Source organism: Nothoprocta perdicaria, unplaced genomic scaffold (assembly GCF_003342845.1).
Source record: "Nothoprocta perdicaria isolate Ctin4 unplaced genomic scaffold, notPer1 scaffold_123, whole genome shotgun sequence".
Lineage (NCBI taxonomy): Eukaryota > Metazoa > Chordata > Aves > Tinamiformes > Tinamidae > Nothoprocta > Nothoprocta perdicaria.
In genome coordinates this window covers 254,784-279,042 of record NW_020454350.1, presented here as the reverse complement: position 1 = coordinate 279,042, position 24,259 = coordinate 254,784, and the positions used below count along the sequence as shown (strand labels likewise).

General features: G+C 38.3%; 1 protein-coding gene across 1 annotated transcript; it reads right to left on the bottom strand.

The window, feature by feature from the left end:
• Positions 1 to 15,029: 15,029 nt before the first annotated feature.
• GJA1 (gap junction protein alpha 1) lies at positions 15,030 to 24,049 on the bottom strand. Its single transcript, XM_026054611.1, has 2 exons — positions 23,801 to 24,049; positions 15,030 to 17,804 (listed from the first exon to the last, which is right to left on the bottom strand). Exon 2 carries the CDS (start codon positions 17,786 to 17,788, stop codon positions 16,643 to 16,645), a length of 1,146 nt encoding a protein of 381 aa, XP_025910396.1. The 5' UTR covers positions 17,789 to 17,804; positions 23,801 to 24,049; the 3' UTR covers positions 15,030 to 16,642.
• Between the last annotated feature and the right edge of the window lie 210 nt (positions 24,050 to 24,259).

The following is a 24,259-nucleotide window of genomic DNA, read 5'->3' as shown; positions in this document are numbered from 1 at the left end:
TTTTATTTTTTCTCTGAACAGTGTGATTAAGATACTATGTTCAGGGGACAACTTTTAGAGTCATACTCTTAGCCTCTGAGACAGAGGGAGAGATAGTGAAAGGGGAGGCTGTAATACATTTTTATTGTTGTCATTTGATTTTTTATTTTTCTTTATAGGGCCTTTTAATTAGCTAGGTGGCTGAATTGGCTGAGCATCTGCCAAAGGACATACATGTCATTTATTATGCAACATGGAGACTACCATCTCCTGTTCAACACATTGAAAAATGTCATGTACAGGATAAATAAATATATTAAAGTTATCTATTCTTTCACCAGCTCCATCTCATACCATGTCATTGTACTGTGGTTTGGGAAGCTAAATTTCATTCTATTGATTACCATGGGAAGAGGGAGGACATTTTTTCCCCCAGTCTAGGTTATCAGAAGGTTAGCACATGCTGTGTTCCAGAGCTTAGCACACACAAAATGCTCTTCTTCCTATTCCATCACCTGGTCCCCTAGCAACAGAATAAACAAGACTCTGAAAACAGGAAAAAAAAAAACATATTCAATATATGTACATTCATGTTATAAATACGCTTGTGCACATATAAAGTATACATAAAAATACATACATATTAATTTATACTCTTAAGATGCAAAAAAAAGAATGGATGCATCTTCAAATAACCAGACACACAATTCACTGGCTTTATAAGACGGCCAAATATTTAATTTATCAATCTTCCTCGTTAATATTTAAATTCCATATTTTCCATATGATCTTTCACAAGCTCCCTTAAAGACATGCTGTTGATGTTCATCTGACCTTTCCACTTGCTCTTTTCCTTACCATTTAGAGTTATATTTGCGGCGATTACTGATAAGGAGTTGTATGAAGAATGCATAGTGATAATATTGTGGTAATGACTGCTGCTTGACTTAAAAAAAAAAGAGCAGCAGCCTTTTAAGGCCAACATCAGTTCCATGTTTGGATTGTTTCTACTCTTTGGAAGTGGCTGACATGTTTTAAATTACTAAGTAATGTGAAAATACATTACTAGTACAAGACTGTTGTCTATGTAAATATTTTGTTGATAGACTCACCAGCCATTGGTTAATAAGGTAACACAGATTCAAAGTTATTTATGTTGACTCATATTTTTAAGACGAGGAATTTAAAAACAAGAAAATGTGACAAAGTTGAACAGAACGTAAGACAGTGGCCCACAGACAGACTGTTTGTGTCTTGCATTTCATAAAGTGTTCTTTTAAATTACTTGTTGAAAAGAAATGTAACATTGTCCATGTGAAATATATTAAAKGCATAACACCATGAGTCACCTAATGAATCTAAGTTAAATACCCATAACCCATTGTTTTTGCAGAAATGTAGGAAACATGATAGGCTTCTCCTAGGTCAAGTTTTCTTTAAAGGGAGCTATCATCTCCCATGTGTAAATGACTTAAATACCTGGAAACGGTGGAGGAAACACACCTCCACTGGTGCAAAAGTATGCATGGATAGTTTTACCTGGGTTTACCGCATAATTAGGGAGTGAGTGGAGCTCATGGCCTCAGCCTGCAATAGCCGCCCCCTTGCAACTCCCCAGTCCRCTGTCTTTCACAAGAAGGCTAAAAGCCTCCACACTAAATTGCTCTGTTTGGATCTAGCTGCTGGCTGTGCTGGTACAAGTGGTTTTTCTCTCAGCTCTTGCTTCATCTTCATTGCATGAGACTAAGAAGAAGGGCAGCTCCAGGGAATTTTCACATTATCCCACTGCAGGAAGGTCCCATGGTCTTYGAGGGAAGGGAAGATGGGCATAAGAAATGCTGGGCAAGAGCTCCAGCAGCCTTCTTCCTTTACATGCTGCCCCATAGAAGATAGGTCCTATGACACTCTTTCCTCTGTGCAATGCCTCAAAAGCCCGTCTTGGTCTTTTGCAAGGGAATTGGGCATAAGCAAACATGTGCAGGCATTGCAGCTCATTCTATAAGGCCGCTCAGCAATGAGCTGTGGTGTGTCATCCCAGGGCAAGACAGGGTCTTCTGAGTTTATTGTAAGGTAAACATTTCCACCAGCTGATCAGAAACCTCATCAAGACTTTTAAGGCTTCCTTCTAAGTCTCTCCTGAAAACCCTGGCCAATCAAAATACTTGCCTTTGTTTAAATATTGGACCATATGGCCCAATTAGTATGCATTCTGAAGTGTCTGTACCTCAGTTCCAGGGAGGTCCTCAGGCAGTGTTTTAATTTCGTTTCASAAGTCAGTCTCCTGTAGTTTTATTGTGCTTCATTACTTTTTTAGTCAAAAAGATCTTCTGTTCAGCATACATTGTATGCACTAAGGCAGGGTGAAAGCTGTTCTAGTAGAAGCCACCTCATATTATTAACTGATTCACAGTGGTAAGTGTACAGGGGAAGATAATTTTCATGTTTAGAAGTCAGCATAATCTGGCAACCCCATATGTACTGGGTTTTAAGCCACAGGATATCAAGGCATGATCCAGACTTTGGGCACAGCTGGAGCTTCCTGTTCCACTGCCACTGCAATGCATATCTGAAAGCGTGCAATCCTATGTGTCCAGTACCAAGCTGATTTGCCAATGCTGCAGGGGCCTAGAGCATTTCATCCAGCCCTCGATTACAGTAAGAAAAACATTTTTGGTATTTCAGCACTTAAAAGACGCTTAACATTCTTATTAAATAGTTAACTCCGTATCTCTAGGTGTCTCTTCTAGCAGGCTTAGTCATTCATCCATACTCATGTACAGAGACAAAGTACTATCTTGCCATTCTTAGAAAAACTGGAAGGTGTGAAGGGCAGTTGTAATGCATTTGAAAGGTGGTGGTTGTAAAGGCACTTTTCCACTCTACAACATATATAAAAGCAAGAGCTATGGAGAGCCCAAAGCTTGGTGGAAACCCGAGAGAGCAATTACAGTGGAATGGCTTCTCAGTGTGCAAAGGAGAGACAACCTGTGTTTTCCTGAGATGCCAGGGCATGCCCTGGGCAATGTCCCCACTGACCTGTTCATGGGAAAGGAAATCACAGAGGTGTCCGACATCAGCGGTGCTTAGTCGCACTGCGTGTTGCTATGCAGGCCAGGTCAGACCTGCATAAGCAGTGAAACTATTTTCATTAAAGTTTAGGCAGACTGTCTGGCATTTACATTAGGCGTCCTCCCACCCTCAGCCATGACTATCGTGCATGCATGCAGCTGTGGAGGCACACCCACCTGCCCCAAAACGCGTGAAGAGGAAAACAAGAAATCCAAACAACAACAACAAAGCCCCACCACCCCTTATGTTCACACTTTGGTGCTGTGAAGCCTTGCATGGGAATGATCTGTTTCTGAGCTGCTAAAATAAAATCACTGAGAGATGAAGTTTATGATGTGTGAAGTGATGTACATGGACAACACCCCCTTTCCCTCCACCCACTCCTCCAAATCACACTGTCCTCCCCTTGCACACCCATCCGATCCTCCTTTCCAAGGCCGCAGCCCAGTGGAGCCTCATCTTGTCCACCCTTCATTCCCCCCCCGCTTCAGTTTACGCAACAGACTATATGCAATGCGTGATACTTGGAAGCCACATCCTGCTGTAGGCAGGGCTGGCTGTACTCCCTAACACAACACTCATGGATGACTCTGCTTCCAGCGAGCAGAGCCGATGTGCTGGACGTGGCTTAATTGGTGCCAGCTTTGTCCTCCAAACAAGTGTTGGCTTTCTGCACTTGCTGCATCAGGCAGGATGGTCTGCAGGTTATAGAGCCCTTATGCATTAAAGCCCTCTGTGTACACTGCTGACTGAGTAGACAGGAAATACAGTGCATGGCACCGGGGGAAAATTCATGTGAGTGAAGTTRCTTGCATGCATATATATGTGCAAAGCTAGGGCTCCAGATGCGAAGTACATTTTTTTCTAATCCCTGAGCTATTCACTATATGTGTGTCTACACACACATTGCATGCTTATTACATTTCATTCCTTGTAAAGCTTAAAAATAAAATTGGCTTGAATTGAGTTTGAGGACTGGCAACAATCCAGGGCACTTCTTATTTTAACTGAAACAGTTTGCCTACTGCTAATTTTAACACAAGCTATTTAGTTTATTAACATTGATGCAAATGGTAAGCTGACTCTACCTACCTACCAGGCTCTGGCACCTACTGAGGCTTGGAAGCAGCAGCATCAAAGACTTAGAGAGAAGGTCTCTTTGTCTGGTACGGGGTGTTTTTGAAAAATGCCTAATTTTCCTACCTGTCTTTGCTACCTGTGCAAGAGGAAGGCAGCTATAAGCATCACACATTAGATGTCTGCAAGGAAATAACTGAGCATGACATTGGGTGTAATTATCTGAAGCCTTTCATTCCCTTTATCTTCAGCGCACGTATAGAGGACTGGGCTTCATTGCAGCAATGAGAATGGAAGCACAACACCTTCACATAGGGGAGGAAAAAGAAATGCAATGGGTAATTGCTGTGCGTAGACATTCAGTCAGACCTTTAACAAAGCTGTTTATCTTTTCTTAAAGTTTTTGCAGTCTATGAAAGAGTGACTCTGTTATTCCTCACCAAGCTTCAGCATATGACCCAGCTTTTTCTACCATTCAAGGAATGCAATTTAAACTAGATTTAGAAACCTCTGCATGGCCGAGTGTGATGCCCACTGGAATGTTCAGCTTATGCAGAGCTGTTGGTTTGGTTTAAATAAATAAATAGCATTAAAATCTAATCATGGAAATTGTTGCTGTTAAAAATAGACTGAGGTAGCACTCTTCCAAAGCTTCTAGAAGAAAGGTATGTGCAGGAGGGACTCTGAGAACTGATTTGTCAAGTGCAGGACTAACCAAACACCCAAAGCTGGCTAGATTTCAGGCACGTAAGYATCACTGCAGAGGCTGCCTGCCCCGCAGCAGGAGTTCTCAGCAGCAGTTAGACCTGTTTTCTTTTCCAGCACTTCAGCCACCTGCTCTCTCTTCAATCAAATCCTCCAGAGGACACAAGATCTTCATCGAGCTACCTGTGGTGAACCTGGCAACTAGCATGACGAGCACTAGGTGCCCATATATCTCCACTTGCAAAGCTATTTAAAAATGAAGCAATTCTAGAGATTTCATAGATTTCTGCTTGTAGCATTTGATCCTGAGGTTTTGGGGKTTTTTTTGTCTGTGCCACAGTAAAACTTAAGTACCTCAGTATGCAAAAGACATGTCATATCTTGATAGCAAAGCCAATTTCTGCCTCAAATTGCATAAGCTCATGCCCGTTTCTGCTCAGTTTCAGCYAACACAACACTGTTATCATCCTTGAATAGGACATTTAATTTAATTAGGGTATTTATTTAAAAGAAACACTTAAAATATTTTTTACATAAGGTCAACATCCTGGATCAAGTTTCTTTTTATGTATTTATGAATTTTTATGGAGAGAAAATATTGTTTCCTCTGTTGCAGCACRTTTGATTTCACAGAAATACGACAAGAGGGTTGACCACCGTGCATCATGGTATTTTTAAAATAATCTGAAATACAGCTAGTAAGCCTAGCAGGAAAGCCTAATATATATAATGACTACCATGAAGACTTGAGGTAGCTTCTACAAATGTCAATTCAGTTAGCATTTTCAGATTCTACTCTTTTTATACRGAAAAATTAAATGCATGCAGCTTTATTCAAGCACATTAGGCTTTCTTGGGAGTTGAATTTCTTTCTACATGATTTTGGCAGACAAGCCATGGTGGTATCAGCTCGGATGGAAAACAAGGTAGCAACCCAGCTGCCTACTTGATCAACACTGCACAGAGAACACATCTATTCATGAATCTACTCCTGACCCACTTGGTTACAGCAAGAGTCACTTTAAATTATTACTGCATGGAACCTGTCTTAGAATAGTGATTTGAAAATCAAATCTATCCAGGAGATGACTGATAAGTGGGCCAGATGTACCTACAGTGGTGATAAGGGAACAGCTGAGAGCGGAGGTCACATTCTCTCTCCAAATCTGAGCTGTCTGGTGCTCCTTATTTAAGTTTAGCCCTACATAAGCTAAATATGTCCTTTTCCCCACAGTTTAAAATTTCCATATATAAGGCAGACAAAGGATGAGAAGGCAATACATTTTTTTTCAGAAAGCAAGTTGAGTATTCATGGTCACTCAGTCACRGGATGGGATGTCCTCTGAATGGAGATGTAAGGGAAAACATTGCTTTTGGCTTAAACAAGGCCTACTTAAGAAATTCACTTGTCACACATGACACTATGTCTCAGTGGCACCTTCACTAAATACAGTTTTAGAAAAAATACAACAATTTTGACCTTTTTAGGWTTGAATCAAGGAAGGTAAAAATCCGTGAGACTGGGAAGTAAAAGGTATTCATCACAAATAAATACTGCCTACATAAGACTTCCATACAGTTGCCATAGGAATGAGTTCTAAAAATCTACAAAATAGAGCTTTATGTTTTGTCTAATATATGTCATTATTAACATATCCAATATTTGTATACTGTTACAAGTGAATTACATTACATCGGGGCATTTGGAGAATGGAGTCCCTGCCTGAAAAGCTCACACTTTGAAAGACTTGTCTGAATATGGTGAAGAGCAATGGAAAATAGCACAAAAGAAAGAAGAGCTAATGGCTTTTAAAGGTGAAATGCCACAGAGTGCAGAGGGATTTCAGGAGTATTAATAAAACTAAGAGAAGCAGCATCACGGATGAAAGCAGAGAGCAGGTCAAAAAATGCTCTCAAATATGTACATCATAGAGGTAGCAGAAGTCCGAGCCAGTGCTTCCTGGTGACTCAGGTCACACTTTTCAAGGAAACTTGATCACTAAGTTGCCAATGTGAGGGAAAATGGAACAACTGACAAATAAATGACAAATAAAGCAAGACTAGACAGGCATCTGGGAGTGAGTAGCAGTGAGAAAATGTAGATTCGCAAATGATTTTGAAAATGAGAAATGTGAATATATATATGTGAATATATATATAAGGATGGAATATGTATATATGAATACTCCCTTGGACTTCATTGCCCCCTGCACACACAGATGTTCCAAAATGATCCACTCTTGATCACTCATTATGGTCACTGGATATTTATTCATACCATATTTCATGGGAATGTACTGTCAGACCAGTGAAACCCCATGAGTTGCYGAAGATCCTTAAATTTGGAGTCTTACACCTCCAACTCTTTTACCACTGCAATCTCAAAGTCAAAATTCCATTTTTGTTGCACATGCAGAGATCACAAAACACCTAAAGTACTGCAAACCTTTCTTTTTGGACCTCCGTTTCTCATTTGTCAACTTTTTTTCCGACACCACCTTTCATAGAGTCTAGTCACTCCCTTTCCTTCCTTCCGTGCTGTGCTGCTCCACCACTGCAGGAACAGCTGGCACTGGATGCAGACTCCTCTTGCTAGACAACTGAGGCAGCTGAGGTTGCTCAAAATATGGAAGGAGCACCCAGATGATTCATCCTGCTGCTTGTCCCCAGCCTTTCTCTTGTTGCTTTTCCAAGACTGCATTTCCTGTTTGCAGACCCTTGCTGTGGCCGTGCTGATGAAGCTGTCCTGTTGCACCACGGGAAAAAGCAAAGAAAGCTTTTGGATGCACCTCTGGCATGCTTGAAGTCATATGCTGACTTTTCCTTAAGCTGTCTAGCAACAGCTARAAATGTGCTAAATATAACATACAGAAAGAATATATTTCACCTAAAGGGAATGGAAAAGCAGTAAAAATAAAAGCAGAAAGGCTGGGTCCAAACCATCACTCATCACCAAAAACCTCATTCTGACATATGGTTATGTTTATGGTTTTGTGTAATATTTAAATATATTGGGGAAGAACACCATTTTAAAAAAATACTGGTCTTAAAATGGTGAAAAAATCAAAGTATGTGGATGCATGTGGTCATTAACTACATGGTAAGTACTGTTACTTCTGCATGATCGCACTTTTTGAAATACAGACTTACAATTATTCTTCAAATGATTATTAACATATACTATGGCTTAAAAAGGCATAGGACTGCCCTGTTAAATCTGTGTAAGAACAGTTTATTTGGAAAAAGCAAATAAAGCATWTAAGTGTTCTGCTGAGAAAACATGCTATCTAGCATAAAAGTCTGTGGAAGGTAGGACTGATGAAAGTTAAGTATTACTTTAAGTTTCCTTTATCCAAAATGTTCTGTTCTCCTGCACTATAATATTCCCCAGATTGAATGGGTTGCTACTGCTCTTTTTTCTTCTTTTATGATAATGACAGTATTTTGGAAAAGACTGCTTGCACACTCATATTGGGATGCTAATCTCCAGCAAATGCTCAGCTGTTTAAAGAGCAAACTCCTGGCTGTACAAAAGGAATTGTTGCATACATGCTGGAAACACTTGGAAAATATTATAACCTTTAAGCTGTGCTCAGTTGCATTGTTAGTCTCTTAGAGTGCACTCATAATAAACTACTCTTCTGGAAGTCTTGCAAAAATCAGGAGAAACACATTTAATGGTATATTTGTCATGTCTACACTATCGTTTTAGTTCTTTCAAATTAAAGTTTTTTTAACAACAAAAAAAAAGAATATATTCAAGTCTTATAAGGATGAGGACTACATGTAATGAGATAGTTTACCTGTGATCTGCTGCCAGCTTGACTGAGACGCAGTTCAAGGTAAAATATGTTTAGAGATCTGAGGTAGTAGATTACTAGCAAAGAAAACTTTCCTGTTTCCTTATCTTAGGGAGACTGGCTTCCTGCTTCTTGTGGATCCTCCTCTTGCATGAAATACTAAAATACCCTTGTTCAGCATTTTCCATTTAATCTTGTGATAATGGGGGTTATGTATAATCTCTGTGGTCGTTCAGATTCCCTCCTTGGTGCACACAATGGTTAGCAGTGGAGTTTGTGGAAAAACATGAGAGATGACTCCATTTCACACTAATTACATGGTGTTTTCAAAATGCTTTGAAGATGAAAAGTGCTCTATCAGTGCAACTCTAGGTATTATTATTATTTATATGGCACACATATCATTAGTAGAAGCCTACCTTTAGGTCGCTTTGCGAGTAAGGTGGGAGGAAGTTTTGGACAAATTCCACGTCCTCACACTTTCACTGCATCTGTGCAGCATGCCAAGGTAGATAACTAGCATCCTGAGCTCCTCTCCTGTCTTCCTTAATTGCAAACTACTAACAAAAAGAAAGAGATTGAAACAGCGAAAATTACTGTAAGGAGAAATATAAAGGTTTTTCTAAGGTGTCCATCCAAAAGTTAACATCTGTGAAATTCATTCCAAATGAAATGCTGCAAAATATGAGACGCTTGATAATAAATACAATTTAGACAATGGAATTCTCCTGACCACATGATACTAAAAAAAAAAAAAAACAAAAAAAAAAACAAATGCAACTCTTGCAGATAAGAAGTGGGTGGTGGGGAGAAGGCAGATGTCACAGCTGCATTTTTCAGGCCAAGAAACAGTTGGTGGCTCTTTTGCCTGGTGATTCTTTAAATCCTACAGGAAATAATCCAGACTCACTTCCTCTGGACACACACCCCTTGACAGCATTAACTGAATATACACCCTACTGCTGAGCGTTTGAGGTCCACAGCCACTACAGGACACTGAGCCAGGGGAACCAACAAAAACCGTGGACACAAAAAAGTTCTCAGATTTTCCTAGACCTTAGTAAGTTACACAAGGTTCATGTCTGTAGCCAGTATGTGCTCCTGCATTAAAATTGCAGAGACTTGAATAGAAGAGGAAAGCAATAGAAAAGATAAATATGATCTCTGAAAGTCTGACTTTATAAATATCCACTCCTTTCACAATCCCAATTTACTAAGTAAAGCTTGGAGCAAGGTTTTCACCTCACATAACTCAACAAAAGTGCCTTGGCCTCGACAGAATGAAGCCGTGTCAGACCAGTTAAGATTCTTCATAAGTAATATGAATGCTTTTTTTTTTTTTTTTTTTTTTTGCCTGCACACATAAAACTTAGGTGGCAATATGACAATTTGGCTTTATATTTGAATATTCAGATTTCAAACAACTATGATGACCCTCCTGAAGTATATGACATATAAATGCTGGTACTTGAAAGCTTTCTGGAATTCTTGAAGCAAAACACTTTGAAATAATGATACATGGACGAAACTAGGAAAGCTCAGCATATAAGTAAAGCCTATGTTTTGAACCTATGCSTACCTATGGAGCGTGTACTCCTGTAAATGCCACTGAGATGAGTATGCACATAAAAGTCATTAGTGAAGGTTTGTTCTTTTCCAGAACATCTTCAATTTTGAGCCAAGCTACTTCAGTCTTCAAAGGCAGTAAACTCTGTGACTCAGCAGAAGCTGAGACTGAAAATGCCTATTTCAGCAAGGACTGGTGGTTTTAAGATCCTAAAGTATCCAGAGGCTTTTCTAATCCCCTTAAGATATTTTACATGGTGTTTTCCTATTCAGTAAGTTGCAGACATTCAAGAGAGACCCACTGAGTTCCAGTCTGTATATTCCATGCTTACACTATTTTGCTGTCCAATGTCATTATATTCCCCCAGCCTTGTATATTTGGGACTTGCTTATGGTTTCTCCTTACTCAGTATATATTTATAGTTTGGGGAAAGAAGGAAAAAAAAAAAAAGAGGAAGAAAGGAATATAAATTCACCCACCCAAACGCATCCCACTGAAGACCAAGTGAGAACAACAGTCTGTATTCAGCAGCGTAGAAGAACTGCTCAGTTGTCTGCAATATGAAGACCTTTCTAACAAGAATGAAGAAAGTAGAAAGGAGGCAAAAATAAGATTTTGTTCCCAAGTAGCCCAACCCAGCAGACTTAAAAACGTCTATTACATAGCACTCTACATCCACTTACATAGTCCTGTACAGGTTTGACTTGGACATCATATACAGGCATTTCATTACATATATAGAGTTTGTATTTGTTTGCAACAAAACAAACCTTAGACTATTTTTCATAAACTTGCCTCTACATGGAGTTACAGTAAGAAAATTGTGAGTAAATAGTATGACTATGTATATTCAAGTGGTTAAAATTCATGACTTTAATAGATTATCCCCATAAGCTTATCCTTTGCAGTTTCATTAATGATAATTAGATGACATGCCATCTCTTTCTGGATCTAATCAGTTTATGTCTGAAATCAAGAACTTTTACATTGATTTAAATTAGAGAAAACCAGGAACTCATGTGAATATTTTCTTCACTGTCTTGTCAGTTCTGATGGGAAGTACGCAGCTGTGGTCTAGGCTTGTTTCAAAGAGCAATTTAAATGTCTGAACACTTTTCATTTCATAACCAATCAAAGCTCATGTGTCTCATTTTGTTATTCACTTCAACTCAGTAGAGGAGTAGAGACTAAGCCTTTTTAAATGTCGGGAGAGTCCATTGCACCAGAAAGCCATTAATGTGGATCAGATGACTCCTTTTACTGTACGCCACTTACCCAGTAAAGCCTGTCCCAGAATCTTGGCCTCTAGCTTCTTGCATTACGCTTCTTAAACAGTTAAAAGGAGTTAACACCAAACAATCACTGTAGAAACATGCTTACCTTTGCATTGCAAATTCCAGCACGTCCGTAAATTGAGTGCAGGATTTTGGCAACCATGATGAAGATTGAGGGTAGGCATTTTGGAGGTGGTTGGTTGTAGCAACTGCTCAGCACTTTTATCTATTTAAACAGTCTCTAGGCATAGTTCCACTACCTAATGTTTAGCAGGTAAATAACGCCAGAGTCACATATTGCCTTAGCATCTACACTGGTAGYAATGCACATTAGGAACAAGTTTAAGAAAAGCATTTTTTTTTCTTTGTGTGTGTGTGTGTGTCTTTTTTTGWGGAAACTCTTTTGAATAAGTACAAGAACCAAGAGGCCCTTGCTATTTTAATGTAGTGATGCACTAGCATCATGTAATTTTCATTTGACACAGTTTCCAGGACTGAGTTTGGGTGTGAATATGACCTCAGGCACAGTCAAAAAAACACGTATTTGAAGCCAGAGAAAGGCAGTCATTTGTAGAGCTGATCTTCTAGTCACATATTTCTGGAGCCATTTTGTGTAGAACTAGTGTTGATCATAAATTAGAATAAAACAGAGGACCCTCAGATACTTCCAAGGGGCTGTGCCAGAGAAAACCTCTAGACAGTGGTTTCTCAGGTATGACTTATACTCATGGCACCTTTGTGCCATGAGATTACTTGCTTTGCCGGACAAATTCCCGTGGGTCATATGTACCGTGTCCATGGTCAGAATCCTCCAGTAGATCAAACTGCAAATGACTGGAGTGAATAGTATGAGAAGGAAAGGGGAGCATCTTAAACATTGTGGTCAAATTGAATATTTGTATAATATGGTAGATTCAAAAAATACCGTGCCTAGTCCTAGTAGGTTTGGATTAACAATAGAGGAAAAAGATTCTAGAGTAACCAGAGAGAAAAAAAAAAGTCTGTAGAGACTGGAAAATCGCATGTTCTTCCATATGTATATATATATTTTTTTTAATCCAGGAAAATGGAGGAGTAGGAATTGCTGAGGAATTAAAAGAATTAAAAGAAGTGGACCTGACTTCATGAATTAGAAAGAGCCACCACTAAAACTGATGGTTTTTATCTGACATATCCATTACTCCACATTAACTACTTCAAGTAACTTCAGATTTGGATCTATTCCCAGATCTTAGTTCAGAAACTCTAACCCTTATACTCGTATATTTTTTTTGAATTGATGTTGAGTTGCAGAGAAATTATGAGGGAAACAGCAACTTGGTGATGGGCAAGTGAACCAGTAGAATACAGCAGCATTGCAGACAACCTTTTTTTTTTTTTTTTTTCCTAAGAGAGTAAATGACTGCATAGCTTAAAAATAATGGACTTCAGGGGATGTGACTTTTGTAGCAGGTACTTATTGTGGTTCCTAAGCAATTTCTATAATCCATACCAATTTTAMGCATGGAAATATAATTTCTAATTTAGGAAAAGGACTTTTGGTGTGTGCTTSATGTATTTAAAATATCTTAAAATTACATGATCTGCAAATAGATGTTAGATTGTTTTTAACTTTTGTTCCTTTAGTTTTATTCCTTGCAGACTTTTCAAGTCATGGCTAGGAAAGGTGTCATTTAGGATGAACTAGCTTTTYTTTCAAAATACCTCTAGGCAAAACACCAATACCATTTTTTAATGCTTATAAGATTTAAATTTTTTTAGACTTTTTTGCTGTGTTTGTGACTCTTCTTTCCTTTTAAAAAACTTCAGGAAAGTGTGTTCTTACATTATCTCTCTTATTCTAGAAATGATAAAAACATAAACAACTGTATCTTCATATTTTCCTCAAAATGTACAGAAAACTGAAAGAGAAATTTAGACATAAATATTTCCCTTATTTCCATATTGATATCCTGGGAGAAAGCATATAAAACAGTAGGATGAATGGCACACACAATTTTATCATTGTGACAATTTTGGGCGTGTGGAAGATGCCACAGATACAAACACAGGTGAAAAAAATGACCCATTGTCTTTACTGAACAGTGGAGTGAGTTTCATGTCTTTACCCTCTATGTGCATAGATGTACCATCACGTTCAGAAGAGCTCTGGAACTGAAGTACTAATTTATATCAGTTGTCCAAGACTTACGGAGAGGAATCTCTAGCTTGGGATGTACCTGACAATCTGTCTGTGTAAGAGAAACTGAATTTTGTCTCAGGATGAATCCTCCTATGGATGCTTCTGTATCCACCTTTTCAAAGGGATGATCCTCACAAAATGCTTGGAATGTTCTTCCCTTTGTGCAGACAAACTAGGACAAGCCAGCCTTAAAACTATGACTCATTGCTATTATTTAAGAAACACATCAAGGAGTCATTCCTTGTGTTGGTGCTTGTGTGGTATCTCAAATAGCTGTGAATTCAGTAGTAATGTTCTGCTTAATTCTTCTCCTCTTTACTAGTAGGAAGGAAAAGAAGTTTAGACTTAAAATACGAAACAAATTTGAAAGTAGMAAGTGACACAACCATTGCTTGATTTATATATATATATGTGTGTGTGTGTGTGTGTATATATATATATATATTTCAAATAAAAAAGTAGATGTTTTCTATGGTCCAATCCAGGAAAGTCAGGCATTGTAGATCTTCATTAGGGATTGGTACCTGTAAGGTGAAGCAGTTGGCAGTGTGTGAAATCCCAGTCTTAGCCAAATCAGTAGCATGCTTTCTTTGACTCTAAAATAAACAGGTTTTCATTCCAGAAATTGAAGCCAACTGTCAGTCAAATCATCTGATTATGTAGGAAAATGTAAACTAGAAAAAATAATTTCATAATGTAGTATCTAGGCTGTAGGTAAGAAATGCTTTAAAAATTATGTGATAGTATCTTACTTTTATCATCTTTGTAATAATTTGCCCATAAATATATATTTATATTCTGAGGCTCAAGCAAAATCTGTATTTCAGTAGCTCATGTTGAATGCTCTTTTGTTACAATGATTCTTATTTCTCCAGTGGTATAAGGGTATCTATATCTAGYTCCGTGAAATTTCAATGCAAAGTAAATCCAGGTGTATTAAATCAAGAATATTGCAGAAATACAATGTGACTGGGAAAAATGAAGATGGAAGGAAGAATGTCAAATTGCAATACTAAAAAAAAAGATATGTGAACTCATAAAAGAGTGAATGACAATTGGAAAGCATATTTATACTAAATTAAAACTTTATTGACTAATGTTCTCCAGACAACATGATCTGATGGACTATGGTTGCATACATGCAATGAAGTTGAACACAACAGTAGTTTAACATGGAATGTCAAACACATTAATATATCGTATTATATGAAACCGTTTATCTGTGTTGCTGCATGAAACCAAGCTATGTATTTCCTTGATCAATTTGTGTTGAGCTAAGAGGCAATGCATTTGAAGAAACTGGTAGATTTCTTTTGAGTATATATTTCAAATAAATTAGCTAGAATTGTACTCTTTAAAATCCTTTCAACTTCTTCTGCATTTTAAACAAAATCTAAGTGTAAACACCAAAGTTGCTAGAGCTATCTAGAAAGTCCTGTCACATGTGGACTGGACATTACCATTCAGTAAATGTGAATATGTAGCACAAGAAAAATACCAGTTACTGCAAAAGTCATGTAGGCACAATTTATTATTAAACCAGCACAAAGCATTTCTTCTAAATTTCTCACATAAAAGACTAAAGCTTGCTTACAGTACTACAACTTCTATCATTCAAGCATCATTATTACCTATCAGGGAGATTGGCTAGATGACCTAATGGGTCTTTTCCAATCCTAACTTCTATCTAAGAAAATCACTCATGCCAGCAGGAACATGGTTCATTATATCTTGGGCTTGATCCTGTAGACTTTGTTCAGGCAAAACTCCCACTATCTTAAAAAGGAGATTTTGCAGAGAAAGATATCCAGGATTGGGCCCTTTTTATTTATTTGTTTTTTAAGCATCCGTTCAGGATACATGGAAAATATTTTATAGAATTAAAAAAAWATATGACGTGCTTCACTTGCATTGAAGGAACCAGAGAATGTAAACACCGTTGTGGCCCACATTTTCACAATATCCATGAGAAAGTGTCAACTGCAAATATTCTGTGTGTGTATGTTCCTCACTGTATGTTTCTGAGGGTGTTTGTGTATACATTTACCCCCTCAACCATGTTCATACACATATGTACACTCCTGACATGCACAGAGGTGTGATAAAATTAACTAAAGGCAGTTGATTGCCTCAGTTAATACTTAAATCTGCAAGTGGTAGCAAACTGGTTTTTATATGATGCTAATTACACAGTATGTGAGCAGCAGGCCATGAATATTGCTGTAGGCAAGAGAGAGTGGATGCTAGTTCTACAAGTGTGGTCCATCCAATTACACACGTAGCAAAGTCTACCTGCATGAGGGGTTGGAAAAACAGGTGACTAAAGTTTTTTAGTTTCTTTTTTGGTGGGCCATGTCTGAAATTTAAGTTGATTGATTCAAAGGATGTAGATTATCCTCACAGAAGCCTTTCAACAACTTGGAGGGCAATACAGGAAAGTTTACCTTCAAAGTGCACTTTTTAAGAATGGAATGTTCTTGACATGGAAATGATCAGAGGCAATCCTGGACTTTTTGTGTTGAATAGGAAAACTGTTTTCATCTTCAGGCAGCACTTCACCCTGACAAATGTGAGTGCAGTTATTATTGGGCTTCAGTATTACAGAAGATTCTTTAGAAACAAACATAATAGTACACACATACACATACACTCAGATATTTACAGCCTTTCTAGAAAAAAAAAAAAACCCAACCCCCTACCTTAGTAATGACTACTTATCTTTTTCCTTTTTTCTTATTTTTTTAGTATTTAAATTCTTTAAACCAGCTACATTAAATACCAAAGTGTATTGTACCACCCCACACCAACCCCACATCCCCCCCAAAACAGCAAGTATTTTTAAAAGTTTGTTTGCTTGTATGTTTTTTATGATTGTTAAAATTTCCTGCTTGAGACTGTTAAGTACCACCTCCACTGGAACAAGATCAGCGCTGACTGCATTTTCCAATGCATGTCGTTTCATAGTCGAGCAAGTATTGCAGCGAGAAGTTTAGATCTCCAGGTCGTCAGGTCGAGGCCTGCTGCTGGCTCGGCTGCTGGCTCTGCTGGGGGGCCTTTGGTCCACAATGGTGAGGGGTTGCAGCTCATGTCCTGACGCCAGTTTTTTAGTGTTCTGGTGCTCATCGGGGAAGTCGAAGGGCTGGGCATGCGAGTTGGAGATGGTGCTGCCTGCCTGCCCCATCCTGTTCTGCTCTGCACTGTAATTGGCCCAGTTTTGCTCGCTGGCTTGCTTATTGTAGTTACGACAGGAGGAATTGTTCCTGTCTCCAGTAACAAGCTTGTACCCCGGGGGAGACATGGGAGACAAGGGAGCGGTGGGTGAGGAGCAGCCATTGTAATAAGCATATTTCGGGGAGCCACAGTCCTTGGAAGGGCTCATGGCACCACTGTGAGAGTAGGGGTCGGTTTTCCCTTTCACGCGATCCTTGACACCCTTGAAGAACACATAGAAAAGCTCTATGATGTTCAAGGCCAGAGACACCAAAGATACAACCAGCATGAAGAGAATGAAGATGGTTTTCTCGGTTGGACGGGAGAGGAAACAGTCCACTCTGTGTGGGCATGGGTCTCGCTCACAGGTGTAAATGGCATTCAGGCTGAACCCATAAATGTACCACTGTATCAGCAAGAAAGCCACTTCGAAGACAGATTTGAAGAGGATGCTGATGATGTAAGTACGGAGCAGTCCCCCACGCATTTTCACTTTGCCATGTTCTTCGATACCATACTTGAATTTCTTTATTTCTATTTGTTTGAGGTGCATATCCACATTCACACCGTCATTTTGGACCACTTTGAGCTCTTCCTCTCTTTTGTTCAGCTTCTCTTCTTTCCTCATCACATAGAACACATGTGCCAGGTATAATAGGGTAGGTACAGACACAAATATGATTTGCAGAACCCAAAAGCGAACATGGGAAATGGGAAAGGATTTGTCATAGCAGACGTTTTCACAACCAGGCTGTTGAGTGTTGCACCGAAAAGCAGACTGTTCATCTCCCCAAGCAGATTCAACTGCTGTCCCCAATAACAAGATTCGGAAAATAAAGAGGACAGACAGCCACACTTTCCCTCCTGCAGTAGAATAAGCTTGAACCTTGTCAAGAAGTTTTCCCAAGGCACTCCAGTCACCCATCTTCACAGGATGCTGGCTAAAGAAGGACACAAACAGAAAAAAATAGTGATGGTTAAGACAGATCTTTGATATGTTTTTGTTGTACTGATTCACAGATCAAAGCTAAGAATACAGTGGTGCCAGCCTCACTTTAATTCRCATGTGCTGGCTTACCAGCGGAATGGGAGGTTAAGGAAGCTGAAAAGAGAAATGTAACATGATATCTTAGAGAGAGGGGGGAAAAAAAGAGTTTTCTAATTTTGCTTCCATTTTCAAGAAGTCCACGAGGACCTTTGGTTGCCACCACTGTTTGCTCAAACCAGATTCCTTGGTGGCAATCTCATTTTAACGATCTACATCTGGCTAATATGTAAAACAGCTGTATCTCACTGCTGATCAGGATATGGAATTCTGTATTGGCACTGCCTGTATATCCTASGAATAAATGTAAGATTTCTCTTCTATGAATATAGATCACTTAGGATAACTTTTATGGTCACTTCTTAAGAGAAAAAGAGAACAAAATATTGCATAATCTCAATGCAAGAAGTTACATTACCTTAATGTTAGGGTTGCATACCTAAAATTGTATTATCACAAAACATATGCTATATTTTCTATGGWAGTATTACTGAGTATTACTGAGCTCTTACATATATGTACAAGACATATAATACATTTAAGGATATAGTTCCCAGCATTATAAAGTTTATAGCATGCTCAACTTTAGGGAATATTTGATATCTAAATGAAGTTTATACTTTAATGTTTGCAGCACAAAGACCAATGTTAGTATTCTTTATCTATCCCTTTGAAAAGGAACAGTACTTGCTAAATACATGAAACAGCTAAGCTCATGTTACCCTATTGGAGGAATTGCTTTTCTGGTTATCTGTGGCTTCCTTAAGTTTTTGCAAGTGTGTCTTTTTACATTTAAATTTCTTTGTTTTGTTTTGAAAGGAAAAAAAAAAGATTTAGCAAGGAACAAAGGAAAATGGGCTCTTTCTGTTTTAAAAGTAACTCCTGGCTGCCTTCAGCAAATGCATGGTTCATGCAGTGAGCATTCCAAGGGCTGAACAATGCAAGTTTAAATCATCTCAGGTGAAATGAAACATTTTCCTCAATTTTCTTGATTCCTAGGAAAAACAAGGATAGCTATGGGATTTTTTTCAATTGGAGTATGGTAACATTATCTGCATGGGAATTTACATTCTAACTTTTCCCATATGATCAAGCATGTGAAATCAGGTACCTAAGAGGAACAATAAGCACAAAGCTTCCCTTTAAAGTAGGTACTGCCAGCTAGAGAGATTTATCCTGTGCATGCTGAGTAATCTCTTCCCAGTATTTAGTTTTGATAGTGTTCAAATGATTTCCTTCCCCATTGAATCATGGTTATATTCCCTAGTGAAGGTCATTTATTTAAAAAAAATATAAATAAATTCTTGTAATTCATAAAATAGGAAATTTAAATACCAAAGATACTTTCTTTCAAGAAGTAATGAGTCACTGGAAAAACAAGATTTTAAATTTGGCAAGATTAATTATAACAATGGATCCCAAACAAAAAACTGCCATCCTTTCTTGTTTTCTCATAGGAAAAAGTCTGCGAGTATAATAGAAGGCAAGTGTTTAAAGTCCTTGCTCTGATAGCTCTGAGATATCAATTATCTTTGAAGCCCTGAAAAATATCCCAGGGACATTTCCTCAGCCCACTTGGTTGGGCTCGCTCTCGCGTGTGGAGGAAGTTTACCTATTGTTGCCTTCAGACCCTTCCTCACGTAATTAGTTCTTCACATGAATGTTGTCCCATCAAAGGATCAGCCCTGCTTTAGACTCTAAAATCTGAATGCTTCAGCTGGGAGAGATATATGGTGTGTTTATCTCTTGACATATCCTTTTAATCACTTGGAGCTTTAGTCCTTCCAGGAGGGAAAGATTTGTTGTTTTTATTGGTTCAGGTTAATAGAAAAGAGGCAGGCACGTGAGCTTGGACGTTTGAAAAGACTAGAATGCAATGTTACAGCGGCGTTCCTTCTCCAACTGAGATTGTTAAAAAAGAGAACAGCCTGTAACTATACAATATGTGAAGCTTGTTCTAAAGGCAAGCTATTTTCTCCATGTCCTAGAAGTGGAAGTGGACAGAAGAAGCCTTTTYCAAGTAATAACTTCTTGATTTAATTAGTCAGCGTTCTGGTGACTTTAAACTACTGAATTAACAGACTTTCCTCAGATTCAATGTATTTTTTTACTGTCTAAATGTTATTTCAGATCAGAGGTTTGATTAAGAAAACAGAGGACATGTTATTTCTAGGTGGTTATATGTTGTTTGTTCTTTAATTACACTCCACCATGGTCCAATAATGTAAAATGATTTACTTCAGTTTTGACTGACTTAATCCCACACCTGTAATATTTCAAGAATTTAGAGCTTCTTTTTTTAATTTKTTTCAGCATGTGAAATTGCTAAGTTTCATTTATATCCTCTGGCAATATAAACTCCAGGAGGAAACATTCCATGCTTGAATTACTCATACATAGTTTTGAAAAGCAATTTTTTTTTTTTTTTAAAGAGATCGGATACACACTAGCATTTGCCCGTGATAAAAACCCACATCAATTCATAACATTGTACTGCTAATCAGATAACCTTGTGGTGGCACAAGTGCATTATTCCTTTGCTTAAGCGGATTCTATTGTTTTGTGAAACAGAGTACTTTTTTTGTTATAGAGAAAATACATTCATCAGATCTGACTTCAGGACATCAAAAGAGTATTTTATTAATTGATTGCAGTATTTATTTATTGGCCATAAACAGGGAATTTGTATCAAGCAACTATTTAAGCATTCCAGCATTATAAATAGTTTTAAATGGATGATTACCTCTAGAAATATTTCTTCAGTGCTTTGCATGTAAACTTTTCTTAGCATTTCTAGACTTCTTAAAAAAGTCCACAGGAAAACACAGATTGATCAGATAGATTAGTACCATTTTAGTACTTCAGGAATTCAAGGATATGCAGGATTATGAGAATTTGAGTTTCGCAAGTTTATGCTGATTATTASTTTATAGCACTATATCCTTTCTGAGATGGACTAATACAGGCCTAGCAGCTCTTTAAAAGATGGATTTCTTCCAGGTTCTACTGTGTGTGTGTAAAGACAGGAAAAAAGCCATAGAGCAGCAGGAGATATGATAGCATTTATCTGCGTCAGTTCTGGATGACCACATATATAAGAAATTTGATTTGTAGACCACAATTAAGAAATTCTAGATCTATTTTTTATGGACGGCATTCATCATGTCATCTGGTTCATATTTTCTGGGGAGAATAATGCAAACTCAGTGCTGTGGTAATGTGTTCAGGTCTGACTACTGTGTCAGAAGGTCACATGCTGGTGGATGGAAGAGCAATAAGGGTCAGAGTGTGATCTAAAATGGGGTTGTGCAGCCGAAGCAGTTGGGAAACTGGCCAAAGCCTTAGTTTTCTTACCAAAAAAAAGAAAAAAAAAAAGAAAAAAAAGAAAAGAAAAGAAAAGAAAAAGAGCACAAAATCTTGTGCTTGAAATACCTATAAAAATAAGTAGCCAATGCAAGAGAAGATTCTGAGATTCTGAACAAGAGTCAACTTCAGCATTTCCCCAAAGCAGCCAGATTACAGAGAAAGCAGGTAAGATGTACAATTGATACTATTTAAGTGGATCGGAAAAGAGAAARCTATTTTATGAAATCCTATTAGCATTAAGAGAATGTTTTTTCGTATATTCTCCCAGAAAAAAATAACTCATCTGGAGGTCTACAGATGAACTTGAGTTCATTTCATTCGCCAGACAAAGATTACACGCTAAATGGTTGCAGTAACTGGAATTTAAAATGTCACAACAGTTTGCCTTTTTGGCTATCTGCTGGTAGTCACTCACTAGTGGATCTTCCCCCCATAGCCTTTGCCTATCACATGTTGCATTCCCTCTACCTAAGTTATTTTTAAATCATAGTTACAGAAGGTCCATAAGCAATCATAAGCATTTCCTTAGACGTTCTGTCATTATACGTGCCAGATTCAACGTTTATRTTGTTGCCCAAATTCAATGCAACTCACTTGGAAACTACAGTAAGAAACTGAATTACACGAGGGGCACTCAGGCCTCCTGCAGTTAATGCTTGTGTTTAAATCTCGAATTCTGAAAAGTGTGTGTGGTGTAAACCATATGGCAGGTGCCTGCACCCAAGGTGCATTGGYGGGTAGCATTGGGCAGGATACCAGAGAACAGAAGGACAGCAGTGATGAAATGGATATATTGCTMAATGTCACCTAATCGTCCTCATGCCCACAGGAACTCCTTCATAGGAGCTAATGTTCTTTTCAGAGAAAAATACAATTAACTTTTCAGGCTTGCATTACATGAGAGCTGCAATAACTTTACAGTGTTTAATCTCTTTGTGCCTCTGCATGTATAATAATTCAGAGTTATGTCACAAGTCAAGTCCCTTGTGTCCCTCTCTTCCTTCTCAACTCAGCTGCTGCTCACCCTTCTCCTATTTGTATGCTTGTTAGGTATTGTGGGTCGGTGCCAGTGTTCGCCTTTGAAGTTTTTGAAGGAAACACTTCAGTAAATATCTCACTAGACTAGAGGCTTGAATTCTATGCTGTAGTGTGCTGTCCAGATGTTAAAAATGGCAGGATCAAAACTTCACACAAGCCCTCCAACTTTCTCCCTGTACGCGCGGACACACACGAACAGAAGTCAGACAGAAGGTGCTCCTTAGCTATTTTTTTGTTACCATTACCATGGACTTTTATGAATCTCATGCTCCAAAATCTAAACGAAACCTTCATGAGAATTATGCCATTTCACAAGGCTTGCTGGTCATCTTACAGYAAAATGTGAGGACACACATAAGCACATAATATTCTTTTTTTAATATGCGAATGTGCTACTTGATAAGACAGATTCTGTACTTCCTATTTTTTGCTGAAGGTTCTTTTTTGTGCTTCTTCATGTTGTTCTTTAAGTACTGGCAAGCGGCAGGTAATGACAGTGATAAGGAACCATACCAAGTACTACAATTTAAAAAGCTTTTTAGTTGTCCAAAAGATATTGCTCAAGCATTCCTTTCCTCCACATCTTGGTATTAAAGCCTTCAAGGTAAAGGGAATGTGTCATATTGGAAGTATGACACATTTGAGACTATTCTTGCAAAGTTCTCCCTAGAAAACTTTCATTTATATCCACCCAAGACTTTCACAGGCACTGCCAACGTGGTACAGCATATCATGATATCTTACATTCCTTTGCTAAAATCCTTTACTGAGGTTGCTAAAACAGAGTAACTATATACAAACTAGGTTAAAAGTCCATAGTGTATGTCTGGATTTCATCACATCTATTTTAAAAGGAGAGCGAAAAATGATCAGGAAGACCACGTGAAAATCACCACTTCGGTAGCTGCAGGATTTAACAAAGCACCTAATTAATAGCCTTGTTCTGTACAAACTATTCTGCATCACTCAGGATTTCCATCGGAAAAGAAAATGTGTGGGGCAGAAATGGGACATTCTCAGAGGAAGGTCTTCCTGTTACCAATAGAAGAGACTGGAGCAGAGCGAGATTTTTTTTTTTTTCTTTAAACTGGTTCATTTAGTGCTAGATAAATATAGAGAGTAGCGATTTTGCCAGCACACTAGCAACAAGTCCGCAAGCCAGCTCTGCRGTCAAAATTTCACCAGTTTCTTCCTTAATGGAAAAAGATTAGAAGCTGAAAAACTGTGAATTTGAATAAAAGTGTAAACATATTGCAAAAGAAAGCAACAACAACAAAAAACAACACCTAGGAGCTTGAAGTTAACATTTTAAGAGAAGTTATGCCTTTATTTAATTATTTATATTATTTAAAGTTGGACTTTATATATATTCAACCTTGAGCAAAACAATACATAATTATTGAGGAAGAAGTGCTTTTAGAAAAAAAAAAAGATATACACAAAAAAAGAAGAAAAAGGAAAGATGAAAAAGGAAAACTTGCCACTTACCCTTGCTGCTCAGCAGTGAAACGGGATAAGAAAACTTCTTTGGAGAGTTAAAGTAAAATGGAAGAGCCCGTTCAGGCACTCAGACCTGCCTATTTAAACTTTAAAAGTCTACTGCTGCTTTGTATTTTTCATCCTTCCTTCCCCACTAATGAAAGAAAAGTGCTGATACCTCGTAAAAAGTTTTTTCTAACTTGGAACACTGGGAGAGCTTTTAACAAGTTTTCAAGCCTCTGACTGTGAGAGAGGAGGGGAAAAGGAGGGGTGGCAGCCCAGGAGGAGGGCTCTGAACTCTGCAAATGGAGAGGAGGAAGGTGGGGGAGGAGGGAAAGAACTGAAGGCGCAGCAAAAAAAAAGTGTACGGGAAAGCGGGAGAGTGAGTGCATCAAGGTCCAGTGTGGCTGATGTCATCCCGCGAACGACAGGGCACATGGTAGACACCTACCACAGATGCCAAGGGCA

Excerpts from the sequence above, each read along its gene's own strand:
- GJA1 (XM_026054611.1), bottom strand. The coding sequence starts at position 17,788 with ATGGGTGACTGGAGTGCCTTGGGAAAACTTCTTGACAAGGTTCAAGCT.